This window comes from Haliotis rubra, unplaced genomic scaffold (genome assembly GCF_003918875.1).
Source record: "Haliotis rubra isolate DU_JTF1 unplaced genomic scaffold, ASM391887v1 Scf52, whole genome shotgun sequence".
In the NCBI taxonomy this organism is placed as follows: Eukaryota; Metazoa; Mollusca; class Gastropoda; order Lepetellida; family Haliotidae; genus Haliotis; species Haliotis rubra.
This window is the reverse complement of record NW_025767213.1, coordinates 646,366-662,453: the sequence shown is the minus strand read 5'-3', so window position 1 is coordinate 662,453 and position 16,088 is coordinate 646,366. Positions and strand designations below refer to the sequence as shown.

Sequence of the window (16,088 nt, the reverse complement as noted above, 5' to 3'; positions counted from 1 at the left end):
CCTCCGCCCGCGAGGTCCATACACTCAATACGGAGGTATTAGTATACATCCGTCGTTGTCGGGGTCGGAGCTTCATGGGTTGCCTCTATCACGCGACGTTCAAACTGAGGACCAGAACCAAATATACAATGATGCTTGATGGAGTGTAACATGTCTTTGTGACTGGAAATACATGTCAGAGACGTATATATACTCACGTGTCGATTGGTTGGCCACCAGTACAAAGCCAATAGAAGTCTCCCCGACATGACACGCATACTTTACACAATAGTAGTCGAGCGTCTGGGATTCAGAATAACAGTTACCGCCAAAGGAACATCCTGCAAATGTAGATAGTGTATATTCTATGGCTTGCTGTTTAATTTGTAACTGACGGTAACAAGGAAACTCCTTTATTTATAGTTATGTATGTCAAATGAAACCAGGGTCATCACTAAAGTAAGGATACTTACCGAGGTAACATACGTATTACGATATCCCCACCCACGTGAAAACATTAATACACAACACGCCAAAAGAAACGTTACCCTCCTACCTTTATGAATTACTGAAAATTAATCAAAGATATGTTAGAAGGTATTAGTTTACAAGAACGCTTAACAACACAGCTTTATGCAAATCACGAAAAAAATGCATCCTTTTCAGAAGAGTTAAATTGTCCTATTTTAGTCCATGCCGAAATAAACACTGATTTACATGTCCAAAGGAAAGGTTGAAATATATTTCTGCTTTGAGACAAAAACAAACCATTTAAAGTCACAATTGTTCAACTATTAAAACAAGAAACAACTGTTGTAGAGTGTGTAAAATTGTAAAATAATCATTCCTATGATTCCAGCCTTTTAAAACATTTTCTGCTCATTTGCATTAGTGAAAACAAGTAAAACGTGTCTTTTGTGAAATAGTGTTTAGGAACATCTAAAAGTATCATGGTTAACATTTTTGCTTGTAAAGTAACATTTTTCCATTTTCTGTGTACACATAGCAATATCAATCGCCAAACGCAGCAATATTCGAGCAGTATTTGCATCCATTTCACATGTGGAATGATTCTATAGGGTATGAAGAGAGCCTAGAATACATGATATGATACACAAGTACGAGAAATATGCCACGATTAGGAGCTGAAGAGAGAGAGAAAGAGCCATTATGATGGTGCAGTTTGGGTCGACATACAATGCTGTTGCCAACGCCCTCGGATGCCACCGTATCACTGTTATAAGACTTATTCAGTGCTCCATAGAGACTGGGGTGACCGTAGACAGACCAAGAAGTGGACGTCCACGCATCACAACGCTAGCCGAAGATAGGTACCTCCGTCACCAAGGCAGGAAGGTAACGTTTCTTTTGGTGTTTAGTGTAGACAATGTATAGGGAAACAACTTTGAAATAAAAGAGGCCACACATGTAATTATCAAGTGCTTTGTGAAGAGCCTGTAAAAGAGACTACGACGTTGCTTATGTATCCTTACGATATTCGATAGTTCCATCACTCCGGCAAGTCTTGCAGCCTCCCATGTCTCCAACACTGTAGCACTGCCCTCCATAACTGCACTCTGAAACCAACATGCAAGCACTGTTATGTATCCGTTCTTTTCTTTTCAAATGATTTCATTACCCTTCGATATCAAACTGTCAGAAAAACTATTTATGAAACTTTACATCTGGACAAAAGGCATCCAGATTCTCAGGATGACACGTCTAGAGCTCGATCACTCCTTACAGATCACATGACGTTATCGTACTAATCAATTGAGATCCTCTCCCAGCAGTTGAATATGCACTTACGTTTCGCCTCGATATGCCAGCCTATGCTGGCGCCCACCACACACTTGTAGCTGATGCAGTTTACCGTGATCCCCTGGTCGTGTTGGTAGCATTGCCCGTTGTATTGACATCCTGCAACATGACGTAATCCCACACATATGTTTTGGAGGAAACCCTTGGTTGGAAAGTAGGACGTAGATAAGGAACACATTTCTCATCTGTGGGGTGATTGAGTAGTTATTTAACAGAAAATACCAAAGTTCGTCCTCGTTATTGAAGGTACAAAACCTTCACGTGATCACTGTACGATTCTGGCTATGTCATAAGCATGTGTTTATAAATCAGGTACTTTGCATCATCATAGACATCAGTCACAGACACGGGACCAAACCAGTTGTTCACCTGGAACCACAGAGAATATATGATAGAAGTAAATACCGGATAGATCATTGACTAATGCCATCGGTTGAAGCTAAACAAGACCCCGTGCCGAGTGGATCCTAACACGGTGAGGTGAACTGCTCACACGTATAGTCTCCAGTGTCTTTCACTCTACCACTAGCAAGATACAGAGGTTTGAGATGGACATGGCTCAAACCTTGACTTTGGTTTCAGTGTACATTCATTAGCGATAGCTAATAGAGAAGATATGTGGTTACCATAGTTCACTTTGCCATTGCTACTGCAAGTCCGGCAGTCTCCCATGTCGCCCACGCCATAGCAGTTTCCATTATAGGAGCATCCTGTAAAACGACATATCATACAAGTCAAACACTCTCGCACTAGTATGACGGTATGGTCAGAAAACTGTTCTTTGTCTGGTTGTGCAAATCCCATTTGGTTGGGGAGAAAGGATTCTTCTTAAGCAAGAAATAGAAAATGCCATTTTATTATGTGTATGATCTTACTGGTCTGCTGGCCTTCGTCCCTCCTGAAGCCCACTCCCCCCTCAGTTTTGCAGGTGTACGTGTAACAGGCGATGGTCAACTGTTGATTCCTCGTGTAGCAGGCGGTATCGTACTCACACTCTGAAGTAGAAGCAAACTTGCGAGCTGCAGTTGCTCCACACATATCGGTGTATTTATACTGCGATAACAATTATCCATATAATGTTGCCGTTTGGAAGAAAAAAAATTCTACACTTTTTAATGATCGTGGAGGAATAAGAGATATTTTGTAAATGCTTCTGGGCGTTCCTCGTTACGAAGGCTGGTTAAAACACTTAGTTGGGGTATAGCTTTTTCCTACCCGCATCGATATAGGGTTCGTTGTTGGCGTCGACCCGGCACTTGATGCAGTTCACTGTGCTCCCTGCGGCGTGACAAGAACCACCGATGCTGCAACCTTGAAATACATGCACATTCAACACTAAGTAACACTAAATACATGTGTCATGATTGACTGAGTTAATACCATACATACTGGACGACGACATGCAACACAGGACCCCCAGCTGCAACTACCTATACTGTTGATATGTTCCCTGCAGACAGGAAAATAGTTCTGAAACTTATGTTTCGAGGTAGACATAGTTTGTGAGATAAGTTATTACTTTTATTATGGAAGTCTTCTATTTGGAATAAAAGCATGTAACCTATTTCCTCATACCACATTATTATATAGTCTTTCGACCTAATACACATGAAACTATCTTGGTGCTTTCCATGGGGTGGTTTGTTGTTTATGCACATGGTCAGTAAGAACATTGAACTGAGTCTAAACCCAATAAGTCAAATCAGAATTACAATAACATTTAGTCAGTCCCATCATTACCGTCACTTTTCACGTTGAGTTGGTATCCCTTTGAGCTAATGGATGACACACTAATGAAATGTAACTTATGGAAGTGCATTGTGTAAATGTAAATTCCGATTCTGGTTGAGAGTTCCTGTGTCGCACCTGGTTGTATGTAGGAAGGCCTGTAGGTGTTGCCCTCTCTGATACACTGCACTGTTGAACATCCAACGGTCTTCGTCTCACCCTCCGCTACACACTCACTTCCAACGATGCATTCTTTCAATGGAAAAAACATTGTCAAACATAGTCAGGTTATTAAACAACAACCATTGACAGTACAGTGCAACTCGTTTAACCCAGATGACGCAGTTTACAAGTGAAACTGAGTAACATGTATACATTTATACTTATCTGGCATCCCATATAAATGTCGTTTTCTGATTGGCTGAGCGCTCTTCTATTAGTTTCAATGTACCCCGCTTACAAGCGTGTTATATGTACCCCGCTGGGAATGCCAAACTCATTTGGAACTTCGTAGTAGTAATTCCTTATCGCGAATAACATTGCATTACGTATGAAGTACGGAATTACCGATGTTTTGCGAATGCAAATCGATAGAAGGGAGTTAACTCTAAATTGTTTTTCTTGTCGTCTGGTACTCCATACTATGATCGGATACCCGTGCTTCAAACAGTTCAAATTACCACTGAGATAAAAACGTTGTTCACTGGTCCCTCGAGGCCCATGGGTTGATGTACCCTCGATGTTTCTGTATGTTCCCCTCGTCCCCCTCGAGACCAGTGAACAACTTATAATGTGTAGATTATCAGGATCCGGACAAAACAGGCTCCACTGTAGTGTTGAGAACAGGCTGGCTTCAACAATACATATTATTGTTACATGGTGTTATATATGCATGTAATTGTAACCAACAGCCCTGTGCTGCTTTGAGACATGATCCTAGAATGGCCGACAGCTGGATGCCCTTACTCTGTGTAACAGTTTCGTCGCTCTCGCAGGTGGCGCAGTTGCCCAGGTAACCAACACCGTGACACTGTCCCTCATAGTAACAACCTGCGGGGGATAACAATGGGGGATAAAAACTGCCAGATAATGCGAACTGATAAACACTCATGTGTGCATATAGCTGTTCCTAAAATCCATGATCATACACTATGAATACACCAAGGCGGTCTCTGATAAGTCGAAATGCATATAACGTTTGAATTAATAGCTATATTTGCCCAAATGTAGAATATAGTACGGACACTGGTTTCCCGTAACTATGGGTCGTACTATTTATAGTGAAAGTAACAATTTGGTTTAGACTTGTTTCCTATTCTTACGATTACAAAAAGCGAGTTGGAGATTAAACCTAAACTATTCTTAGATCGTTTTTTGTAGGCAACACGTCTAATGAAATATTAGTGAACAGTCTCGTATGCTGGTCTTACTAGGCCAACAAACTGAGGCCATATCGCTTTGGCATAGACTCACGCTTCTGTTGGCCGGGATTCTCTACAAACCCCACGCTTGTATCCGTCTTGCACGTGTAAGTATGGCAACCTATTGTTTTCTCCACCCCTGAGTCATAGCAGGCATCGCCATGAGGACATTCTGAAAAACAGAAAAGCGTTATCGACAGTTAATATGAAATTATGATCGTTTCTTTCCTTCGAAAGCATTAATTGCTTCTGTGTAATTACCTATTTGTCGTTCCATTTGTTGCCCTTACATGCAATCCTTTCCCACGGTAAACCGTTTCTTGATATTGTTTTCTATAACTTAACTTGAAAATTGTGAAATGTTTCAGACATGAAATAACTCGGCGAAAATATTATTCAAACTGATTGTGACGTGACAGAACGTGGTGAAATGTTTATGAGAAATGATTGTGGCGGGACGGAACTAAATGAAATTTTTATGAGAAATGCTTGTGGCTGGACGGAACTAGGTGAAATGTTTATGAGAAATATTTGTGGCGGGACGGAACTAGATGAAATGTTTGTGAGAAATGTTTGTGGCGGGACGGAACTTGGTGACATGTTTATGAGAAATGTTTGTGGCGGAACGGAACTTGGTGACATGTTTATGAGAAATGTTTGTGGCGGAACGGAACTTGGTGAAATGTTTATGAGAAATGTTTGCGGCTGGACGGAACTAGATGAAATTTTTATGAGAAATGCTTGTGGCTGGACGGAACTAGGTGAAATGTTTATGAGAAATATTAGTGGCGGGACGGAACTAGATGAAATGTTTGTGAGAAATGTTTGTGGCGGGACGGAACTAGATGAAATGTTTATGAGAAATATTTGTGTCTGGACGGAACTTGGTGAAATGTTTATGAGAAATGTTTGTGGCGGAACGGAACTAGGTGAAATGTTTATGAGAAATGTTTGCGGCTGGACGGAACTAGGTGAAATATTTATAAGAAATATTTGTGGCGGGACGGAACTAGATGAAATGTTTGTGAGAAATGTTTGTAGCGGGACGGAACTAGATGAAATGTTTATGAGAAATATTTGTGGCTGGACGGAACTTGGTGAAATGTTTATGAGAAATGTTTGTGGCGGAACGGAACTAGGTGAAATGTTTATGAGAAATGTTTGCGGCTGGACGGAACTAGATGAAATTTTTATGAGAAATGTTTGTGGCTGGACGGAACTAGGTGAAATGTTTATGAGAAATGTTTGTGGCTGGACGGAACTAGGTGAAATGTTTATGTGAAATGTTTGTGGCGGCTGGACGGAACTAGGTGATGAAATGTTTATGAAATGTTTAAAAATGTTTGTGGCGGGACGGAACTAGGTGAAATGTTTATGAGAAATGTTTGAGGCTTGACGGAACTTGGTTAATTGTTTATGAGAAATGTTTGTGGCGGGGCGGAAATAAGTGAAATGTTTATGATAAATGTTTGTGGCTGGACGGAACGACATGAAATGTTTATGAGAAATGTTTGTGGCGGGACGGAACTTGGTGAAATGTTTATGAGATATGTTTGTGGCGGAACGGAACTAGGTGAAATGTTTATGAGAAATGTTTGTGGCGGGACGGAACTAGGTGAAATGTTTTTGAGAAATGTTTGTGGCTGTACGGAACTAGGTGAAATGTTTATGAGAAATATTTGTGGCGGGACGGAACTAGGTGAAATGTTTATGAGAAACGTTTGTGGCGGGACGGAACTAGGTGAAATGTTAATGAGAAATGTTTGTGGCTGGACGGAACTAGATAAAATGTTTATGAGAAATGTTTGTGGCAGGACGGAACTTGGTGAAATGTTTATGAGAAATGTTTGTGGCGGGACGGAACTACATGAAATGTTTATGAGAAATGTTTGTGGCGGGAAGGAACTAGGTGAAATGTTTATGAGGAATGTTTGTGGCGGGACGCAACTTGGTGAAATGTTTATGAGAAATGTTTGTGTTGGGAAGGAACTAGATGAAATGTTTATGAGAAATGTTTGTGGCGGGACGGAACTTGGTTTAATGTTTAAGAGATATGTTTGTGGCTGAACGGAACTAAGTGAAATGTTTATGAGAAATGTTTGTGGCGGGACGGAACTAGGTGAAATGTTTATGAGAAATGTTTGTGGCTGGACGGAACTAGATGAAATGTTTATGATAAATGTTTGTGGCGGGACAGAACTAGGTGAAATGTTTATGATAACTGTTTGTGGCTGGAAGGAACTACATGAAATGTTTATGAGAAGTGTTTGTGGCTGGACGGAACTAAGAGAAATGTTTATGAGAAATGTTTGTGGCTGGACGGAACTAGATGAAATGTTTATGAGAAATGTTTGTGGCGGGACGGAACTAGGGGAAATGTTTTTGAGAAATGTTTGTGGCTGGACGGAACTAGGTGAAATGTTTATGAGAAATATTTGTGGCTGGACGGAACTAGGTGAAATGTTTATGAGAAATGTTTGTGGCTGGACGGAACTACATGAAATGTTAATGAGAAATGTTTGTGGCTGGGCGGAACTAGATGAAATGTTTATGAGAAATGTTTGTGGTTGTACGGAACTTGGTGAAATGTTTATGAGAAATGTTTGTGGAGGGACGGAACTACATGAAATGTTTATGAGAAATGTTTGTGGCAGGAAAGGTACTAGGTGAAATGTTTATGATAAATGTTTGTGGCGGGACGGAACTAGGTGAAATGTTTTGAGAAATGTTTGTGGCTGTACGGAACTAGGTGAAATGTTTATGAGAAAATGTTTGTGGCAGGACGGAACTAGGTGAAATGTTTATGAGAAATGTTTGTGGCGGGACGGAACTAGGTGGTTTATGAGAAATGTTTGTGTGGCTGGACGGAACTAGATAAAATGTTTATGAAAATGTTTGTGGCAGGACAGAACTTGGTGAAATGTTTATGATAAATGTTTGTGGCTGGGACGGAACTACATGAAATGTTTATGAGAAATGTTTGTGGCTGGACAGGAACTAGGAGAAATGTTTATGAGAAATGTTTGTGGCTGGACGGAACTAGGTGAAATGTGAAATGTTTATGAGAAATGTTTGTGGCAGGGAAGGAACTAGGTGGTTTATGAAATGTTTGTGGCAGGGACATAGCAATTGAAATGTTTAAAAATGTTTGTGTTGGGAAGGAACTAGATGAAATGTTTATGAGAAAATGTTTGTGGCAGGACGGAACTTGGTTTTAATGTTTAAAGAGATATGTTTGTGGCTGGACGGAACTAAGTGAAATGTTTATGAGAAATGTTTGTGGCTGGGACGGAACTAGGTGAAATGTTTATGAGAAATGTTTGTGGCTGGACGGAACTAGATGATGAAAATGTTTATGAGAACTTGGTGAAATGTTTATGTGGTGGCTGGAAGGAACTACATGGAACTGGACGGAACTAAGAAAATGTTTATGAGAAATGTTTGTGGAAATGGGACGGAACTAGGGAAATGAAAATGTTTATGAGAAATGTTTGTATTTGTGCTGGACGGAACTAGGTGAAATGTTTATGAGAAATGTTTGTGGCTGGACGGAACTACAGAAATTGAAATGAGATGAAATGTTTATGAGAAATGTTTGTGGCGGGTGACGGAACTTGGTGAAATGTTTATGAGAAATGTTTGTGGCTGGGACGGAACTACATGAAATGTTTATGAGTTTGTGGAATGTTTGTGGCAGGACGGAACTAAGTGAAATGTTTATGAAAATGTTTATCAGAAATGTTTGTGTTTGTGGCAGCGGAACTACATGAAATGTTTACGGAAAATGTTTATCAGAAATGTTTGTAGTTAAATGTTAATGAGAAATGTTTGCAGGTGGGAAGGAACTAGATGAAATGTTTATGAGAAATGTTTGTGGCTGGACGGAACTTGGTTAAATGTTTATGAGATATGTTTGTGGCTGGGCGGAACTAGATGAAATGTTTATGAGAAATGTTTGTGGTTGTACGGAACTAGATGAAATGTTTATGAGAAATGTTTGTGGCTGCACGGAACTTGGTTAAATGTTTGAGAGAAATGTTTGTGGATGGACGGAACTAGGTGAAATGTTTATGAGAAATGTTTGTGGCAGGACGGAACTTGGTGAAATGTTGATGAGAAATGTTTGTGGCTGGACAGGAACTAGATGAAAAATGTTTGTGAGAAAATGTTTGTGGCTGGACGGAACTAGGAGAAATGTTTATGAGAAATATTTGTGGCGGGACGGAACTAGGTGAAATGTTTATGAGAAATGTTTGTGGCGGGACTGAACTAGGTGAAATGTTTATGAGAAATGTTTGTGGCTGGACGGAACTACATGAAATGTTTATGAGAAATGTTTGTGGCTGGACGGAACTAGGTGAAATGTTTATGAGAAATATTTGTGGCGGGACGGAACTACATGAAATGTTTATGAGAAATGTCTGTGGCTGGACGGAACTAGGTGAAATGTTAATGAGAAATGATTGTGGCTGGACGGAACTAGGTGAAACGTTTATGAGAAATGTTTGTGGCGGGACGGAACTTGGTGAAATGTTTATGAGAAATGTTTGTGGCGGGACGGAACTTGGTATAATGTTGATGAGAAATGTTTGTGGCTGGACGGAACTAGGTGAAATGTTTATGAGAAATATTTGTGGCTGGACGGAACTAGGTGAAATGTTTATGAGAAATGTTTGTGGCTGGACGGAACTACATGAAATGTTAATGAGAAATGTTTGTGGCTGGGCGGAACTAGATGAAATGTTTATGAGAAATGTTTGTGGTTGTACGGAACTTGGTGAAATGTTTATGAGAAATGTTTGTGGAGGGACGGAACTACATGAAATGTTTATGAGAAATGTTTGTGGCGGGAAGGTACTAGGTGAAATGTTTATGATAAATGTTTGTGGCGGGACGGAACTAGGTGAAATGTTTTTGAGAAATGTTTGTGGCTGTACGGAACTAGGTGAAATGTTTATGAGAAATATTTGTGGCGGGACGGAACTAGGTGAAATGTTTATGAGAAACGTTTGTGGCGGGACGGAACTAGGTGAAATGTTAATGAGAAATGTTTGTGGCTGGACGGAACTAGATAAAATGTTTATGAGAAATGTTTGTGGCAGGACGGAACTTGGTGAAATGTTTATGAGAAATGTTTGTGGCGGGACGGAACTACATGAAATGTTTATGAGAAATGTTTGTGGCGGGAAGGAACTAGGTGAAATGTTTATGAGGAATGTTTGTGGCGGGACGCAACTTGGTGAAATGTTTATGAGAAATGTTTGTGTTGGGAAGGAACTAGATGAAATGTTTATGAGAAATGTTTGTGGCGGGACGGAACTTGGTTTAATGTTTAAGAGATATGTTTGTGGCTGAACGGAACTAAGTGAAATGTTTATGAGAAATGTTTGTGGCGGGACGGAACTAGGTGAAATGTTTATGAGAAATGTTTGTGGCTGGACGGAACTAGATGAAATGTTTATGATAACTGTTTGTGGCTGGAAGGAACTACATGAAATGTTTATGAGAAGTGTTTGTGGCTGGACGGAACTAAGAGAAATGTTTATGAGAAATGTTTGTGGCTGGACGGAACTAGATGAAATGTTTATGAGAAATGTTTATGAGAAATGTTTGTGGCGGGACGGAACTAGGGGAAATGTTTTTGAGAAATGTTTGTGGCTGGACGGAACTAGGTGAAATGTTTATGAGAAATATTTGTGGCTGGACGGAACTAGGTGAAATGTTTATGAGAAATGTTTGTGGCTGGACGGAACTACATGAAATGTTAATGAGAAATGTTTGTGGCTGGGCGGAACTAGATGAAATGTTTATGAGAAATGTTTGTGGTTGTACGGAACTTGGTGAAATGTTTATGAGAAATGTTTGTGGAGGGACGGAACTACATGAAATGTTTATGAGAAATGTTTGTGGCGGGAAGGTACTAGGTGAAATGTTTATGATAAATGATTGTGGCTGGACGGAAATTGGTGAAATGTTTATGAGAAATGTTTGTGGCGGGACGGAACTACATGAAATGTTTATGAGGAATGTTTGTGGCGGGACGGAACTTGGTGAAATGTTTATCAGAAATGTTTGTAGCGGGACGGAACTTGGTTAAATGTTAATGAGAAATGTTTGCGGTGGGAAGGAACTAGATGAAATGTTTATGAGAAATGTTTGTGGCGGGACGGAACTTGGTTAAATGTTTATGAGATATGTTTGTGGCTGGACGGAACTAGATGAAATGTTTATGAGAAATGTTTGTGGTTGTACGGAACTAGATGAAATGTTTATGAGAAATATTTGTGGCGGGACGGAACTAGGTGAAATGTTTATGAGAAATGTTTGTGGCTGGACGGAACTAAATGAAATGTTAATGAGAAATGTTTGTGGCTGGGCGGAACTAGATGAAATGTTTATGAGAAATGTTTGTGGTTGTACGGAACTTGGTGAAATGTTTATGAGAAATGTTTGTGGAGGGACGGAACTACATGAAATGTTTATGAGAAATGTTTGTGGCGGGAAGGTACTAGGTGAAATGTTTATGATAAATGATTGTGGCGGGACGGAAATTGGTGAAATGTTTATGAGAAATGTTTGTGGCTGGACGGAACTACATGAAATGTTTATGAGAAATGTTTGTGGCGGGACGGAACTTGGTGAAATGTTTATCAGAAATGTTTGTAGCGGGACGGAACTTGGTTAAATGTTAATGAGAAATGTTTGCGGTGGGAAGGAACTAGATGAAATGTTTATGAGAAATGTTTGTGGCTGGACGGAACATGGTTAAATGTTTATGAGATATGTTTGTGGCTGGGCGGAACTAGATGAAATGTTTATGAGAAATGTTTGTGGTTGTACGGAACTAGATGAAATGTTTATGAGAAATGTTTGTGGCTGCACGGAACTTGGTTAAATGTTTGAGAGAAATGTTTGTGGATGGACGGAACTTGGTGAAATGTTTATGAGAAATGTTTGTGGCGGGACGGAACTTGGTGAAATGTTGATGAGAAATGTTTGTGGCTGGACGGAACTAGATGAAATGTTTGTGAGAAATGTTTGTGGCTGGACGGAACTAGGAGAAATGTTTATGAGAAATATTTGTGGCGGGACGGAACTAGGTGAAATGTTTATGAGAAATGTTTGTGGCGGGACTGAACTAGGTGAAATGTTTATGAGAAATGTTTGTGGCTGGACGGAACTACATGAAATGTTTATGAGAAATGTTTGTGGCTGTACGGAACTAGGTGAAATGTTTATGAGAAATATTTGTGGCGGGACGGAACTACATGAAATGTTTATGAGAAATGTTTGTGGCTGGACGGAACTAGGTGAAATGTTAATGAGAAATGATTGTGGCTGGACGGAACTAGGTGAAACGTTTATGAGAAATGTTTGTGGCGGGACGGAACTTGGTGAAATGTTTATGAGAAATGTTTGTGGCGGGACGGAACTTGGTATAATGTTGATGAGAAATGTTTGTGGCTGGACGGAACTACATGAACTGTTTATGAGGAAGTACTATGGGGTACTACAGCTCGTGGCGTGATGTCAGAAACTGTATTAAAGAGGTAAATACTGAAATGTTCTCTTGGGCCATACCAATGCTACTTGCAAATGTGTGTATTAACTAAACAGATATCAACTGGTCATAGATAACATAATAGTAATAGTAGTTATATATCGTTCTTTCTGATCATCACTCAACTGTACATGATTTTTCCGTCAGCACCGCATGTTTTACAGTTGTCCATTGCACCCACACCTGCGCAGATACCGTTATCGTAGCACCCTGAAAGGATATGTAATTAATCAGACATACGTCTAACGACAGACCGTTAGTCAGACTAGCTCGCACTGTGTGTCACATTGTACAGTGTTGCGACCCACCAAGCGGTTGGTGTCATTTCAACTGGGCATTGTTCAACTATGTTCTCCGTGCTTGCTCCCCTGCCATGCACTCACTTGACCATTTCATGTTTATGATTGCCGGAGATATGTGTCTTGTATAAAGCGACACGGTTTCAATATTTCAGTTTACGAACTCGACCGTCTGGAGCAATGTTTTGTTTAACACTCAGCAACACTCCAGCTATATCGCAACGGTCTGTAAATAATCGAGACTGCACCAGACAATCCAGTGATCAACAGTATGATCATCGACGTACGCAACTCAATGCGACGATATGTGTCGACCAAGTCAGCGAGCCTGACCAACCAATCCCGTTAGTCGCATCTTACGACAAGAATGGTTTGCTGAAGATCAATTCTAACCCGGATCTTCATGGGTCTGGAACCTAAAAGTCCTAATCCGAAAAAATAAAGATAGTACGAACTCATTTATATTATGTGGCTGTTCTATTTGATGGATCATAATATAAAACATGATACAGCTACAAAAGTCGAACTTGATCAAAAGCATGTATTCTGTGGCCTCTAAAATGTATCAAATATGATCGAACCTCATCATGCAGAAGAAGTGTACAAAAACTACGTGATGTCAGAAACTCTAGATTCAGCTCTTCATTAATTCTTCCCTCTCCACCGAGCGACCACATTGAGGTACGCCAATTAATTTTACAAAATAGAGCTGTTCATCTGACTTACCCAAGCTCTAGGCTATCTGGCATACTGAACATCAGTAAACCATAGATATAATGAACAATTGGTGTGATGACACAAGTTGAGGCTACAGGTTGTTGGTCTGGCTGTGATATCCCTGGTTTGGGCTGTCACAACTGCCTTAGAATGGGAAAGTTAGATGATCTTACTTCACTTTGAAGCAGAAGCAAAATGATTATGAATAGCTATCGTGTTAATCATCCCGATTTGACCTTACTTATCGGCTGATCGGCGTCCGGGACAAATCCGACGGTGGTGTCTGTTTGACATGTGTAGTTGTAACACTGGTGCGTTATCTGTGAACCGCTGGTGTAGCAACTGTCGTCATAGGCACATTCTGCAGCAGAAACAATAATAGTGTGGATACCTTACACAGATTTGTACATGTACGATATGAAGATCAAGACAATAATCGACTGAGTATAGTGGCTACTATTGACAATACATAAACCGATAAACACAACCATACTCTGTCATAACCACCGTAACATTCAGGTTTGAGAACATCCACCACATTCAGCTAATCTCTCAAAGACACACATTACGGTTATGTTCAGAGAGCATTAGATGAAAACGTGTACAAACATGTATCAACATTATATATATCTCGCGATGAAAGTGTCGGCTGGTAACAGTTTAACCAGATAGTAGAATCTGAACCACCTTCCCTCAAGTATCAAATATAACACTAACTCCCTTGGTCATTACAAAATTATTATTAGGCTAAATAGAAAAGAATAAACGTTTACGAATAGTAAGTGCCTCGGTGGACATACTTTTGATATACCAGATATTGTCTGACGTTGACGTCACATATATATTTCATAAGGTGAGACTCGTTTTTGCTTACTGGGAAAAGAATGAACGTTTATAAAGTTTAAGCAGCTCAACTGACGCACCTTTGACAATGTAAGGCTCGTTATTTGCGTCAACCTTGCACTGTAGGCAGTTGAAGGTTGTGTTGACATCATGGCAGTTGCTGTCTATTTCGCACTCTGAAACATTTCAGTCAGATCATTAACATTTCGGAAATGTTAAACAGCTTATATCGATGTAGGTTTCCTGATTGCTCAAACATATTGGCAAACGGCCATACATATCGAAAAATAGTTATATACTCTCCAAAAAAAGAAACGCATCATGAAAATAGCAATTTCATGTAGCAATGAATTAAAACGTGATTCATTTTACAAAAGGTTTTGCTCTGTTTATGAATCCTATGGTGTTTATGTTTTGAAACATCACAACAAAACGCACCATCCGTAAAATACCCGTATTTAACAGCATTTAGTGTCACAGAATACGCAATTCACATGCAATGCACGTGAAAGTTGGGGATCAGATAGTCTCAATGATGGGTATAAAAGGTTGATCGCTGTCTGTCACTGTATTTGGAATATTGTTGACGAACGCAAAATGCCACGTCTAAGTGAAGCCAACCGTCATATCGCCATGGGTTTGCTTAAAGCTGGCCAGTCTCAACGTGCAGTTGCCCGACGCATGAATGTTCACCAAAGCACCATTTCACGACTCTGGGAGAGATATTGCCGGCAGAATGCGGTAGCAGATGCCCCTCGTAGTGAGCGACCTCGAGCGACCACTGCGGCACAGGATCGCTACATCCGGGTACATCACCTGCGTCATCGAACAGCTACGGCGACCAGTACCGCTCGACAAATACCCGGATTGAGGAGGCTTTCTGCACAGACCGTCAGGAACAGGTTGAGAGAGGCTGGTTTACGTGCCAGAAGACCTTATTTTGGCCCTGTGCTTCGACAACAACATCGTCGACATCGAGTTCAACGGTGCACCAATGTTCAGGCCTGGAACCTACCGAATTGGCGTAGAATCTGGTTCAGTGATGAATCACGATTTCTGTTGGAACGACGCGATGGAAGAATGCGGGTGTACAGACGTCGACGTGAACGTTTCGCCGACGCTTGCGTTCCCCAGGTGGACAGATTCGGCCGGGAAAGTGTTATGATGTGGGGAGCGATCACCTGCCGTAGGAGAAGTGATTTGGTGATGATCCAGGGCAACCTGACAGCTCAACGGTACTGTGACGAAATCCTACGCCCACACCTCCTTCGAATCATTGATCGCCAGAGGGAGTTGTTTCAAAAGGACAATGCCAGGCCCCACACAGCACGTCACACTAGAGACTTCCTCCAGAACCACAACATCAATGTGCTCCCCTGGCCTTCAAGATCACCGGACTTAAACCCGATCGAACATCTGTGGGATGCCCTGGACAGACGGGTGCGACGCCGTAACCCTCAGACAATTCAGCAACTCGCACAGGCACTACAGGCAGAGTGGGCTGCGATTGGGCAACACGAGATTCTGATACTTATTCGTTCGATGCCGTGCAGTTCTGGATGCCCACGGTGGTCACACGAGGTATTGACTTCAGCGCCACCACACGTCTCCATGTGATACTCAAACTGACTTTCCTCGAGTTGGTGCCAAAGACGGATAGGTCTTCATTCCCAGTGTGCAATTTCGCTATATTTCATTGACTCATAAAGCCTACAAGAT

The 16,088-nt window shown here is 40.9% G+C and overlaps 1 protein-coding gene across 1 annotated transcript in view; it reads right to left on the bottom strand.

Moving 5' to 3' along the window:
• LOC124292564 (extracellular matrix protein A-like) overlaps positions 1-16,088 on the bottom strand; it is a 34,898-nt gene that overhangs the window by 12,892 nt on the left and 5,918 nt on the right. Inside the window, exons 6-17 of the mRNA XM_046729704.1 lie at positions 14,450-14,545; positions 13,768-13,887; positions 12,637-12,720; positions 5,002-5,121; positions 4,495-4,578; positions 3,667-3,780; positions 3,016-3,111; positions 2,676-2,795; positions 2,427-2,510; positions 1,789-1,899; positions 1,473-1,556; positions 198-320 (exon numbers count right to left, since the gene is read on the bottom strand). Of these exons, the coding sequence (XP_046585660.1) occupies positions 198-320; positions 1,473-1,556; positions 1,789-1,899; positions 2,427-2,510; positions 2,676-2,795; positions 3,016-3,111; positions 3,667-3,780; positions 4,495-4,578; positions 5,002-5,121; positions 12,637-12,720; positions 13,768-13,887; positions 14,450-14,545 (1,236 nt within the window). The remainder of the gene's footprint in view (positions 1-197; positions 321-1,472; positions 1,557-1,788; positions 1,900-2,426; positions 2,511-2,675; positions 2,796-3,015; positions 3,112-3,666; positions 3,781-4,494; positions 4,579-5,001; positions 5,122-12,636; positions 12,721-13,767; positions 13,888-14,449; positions 14,546-16,088) is intronic.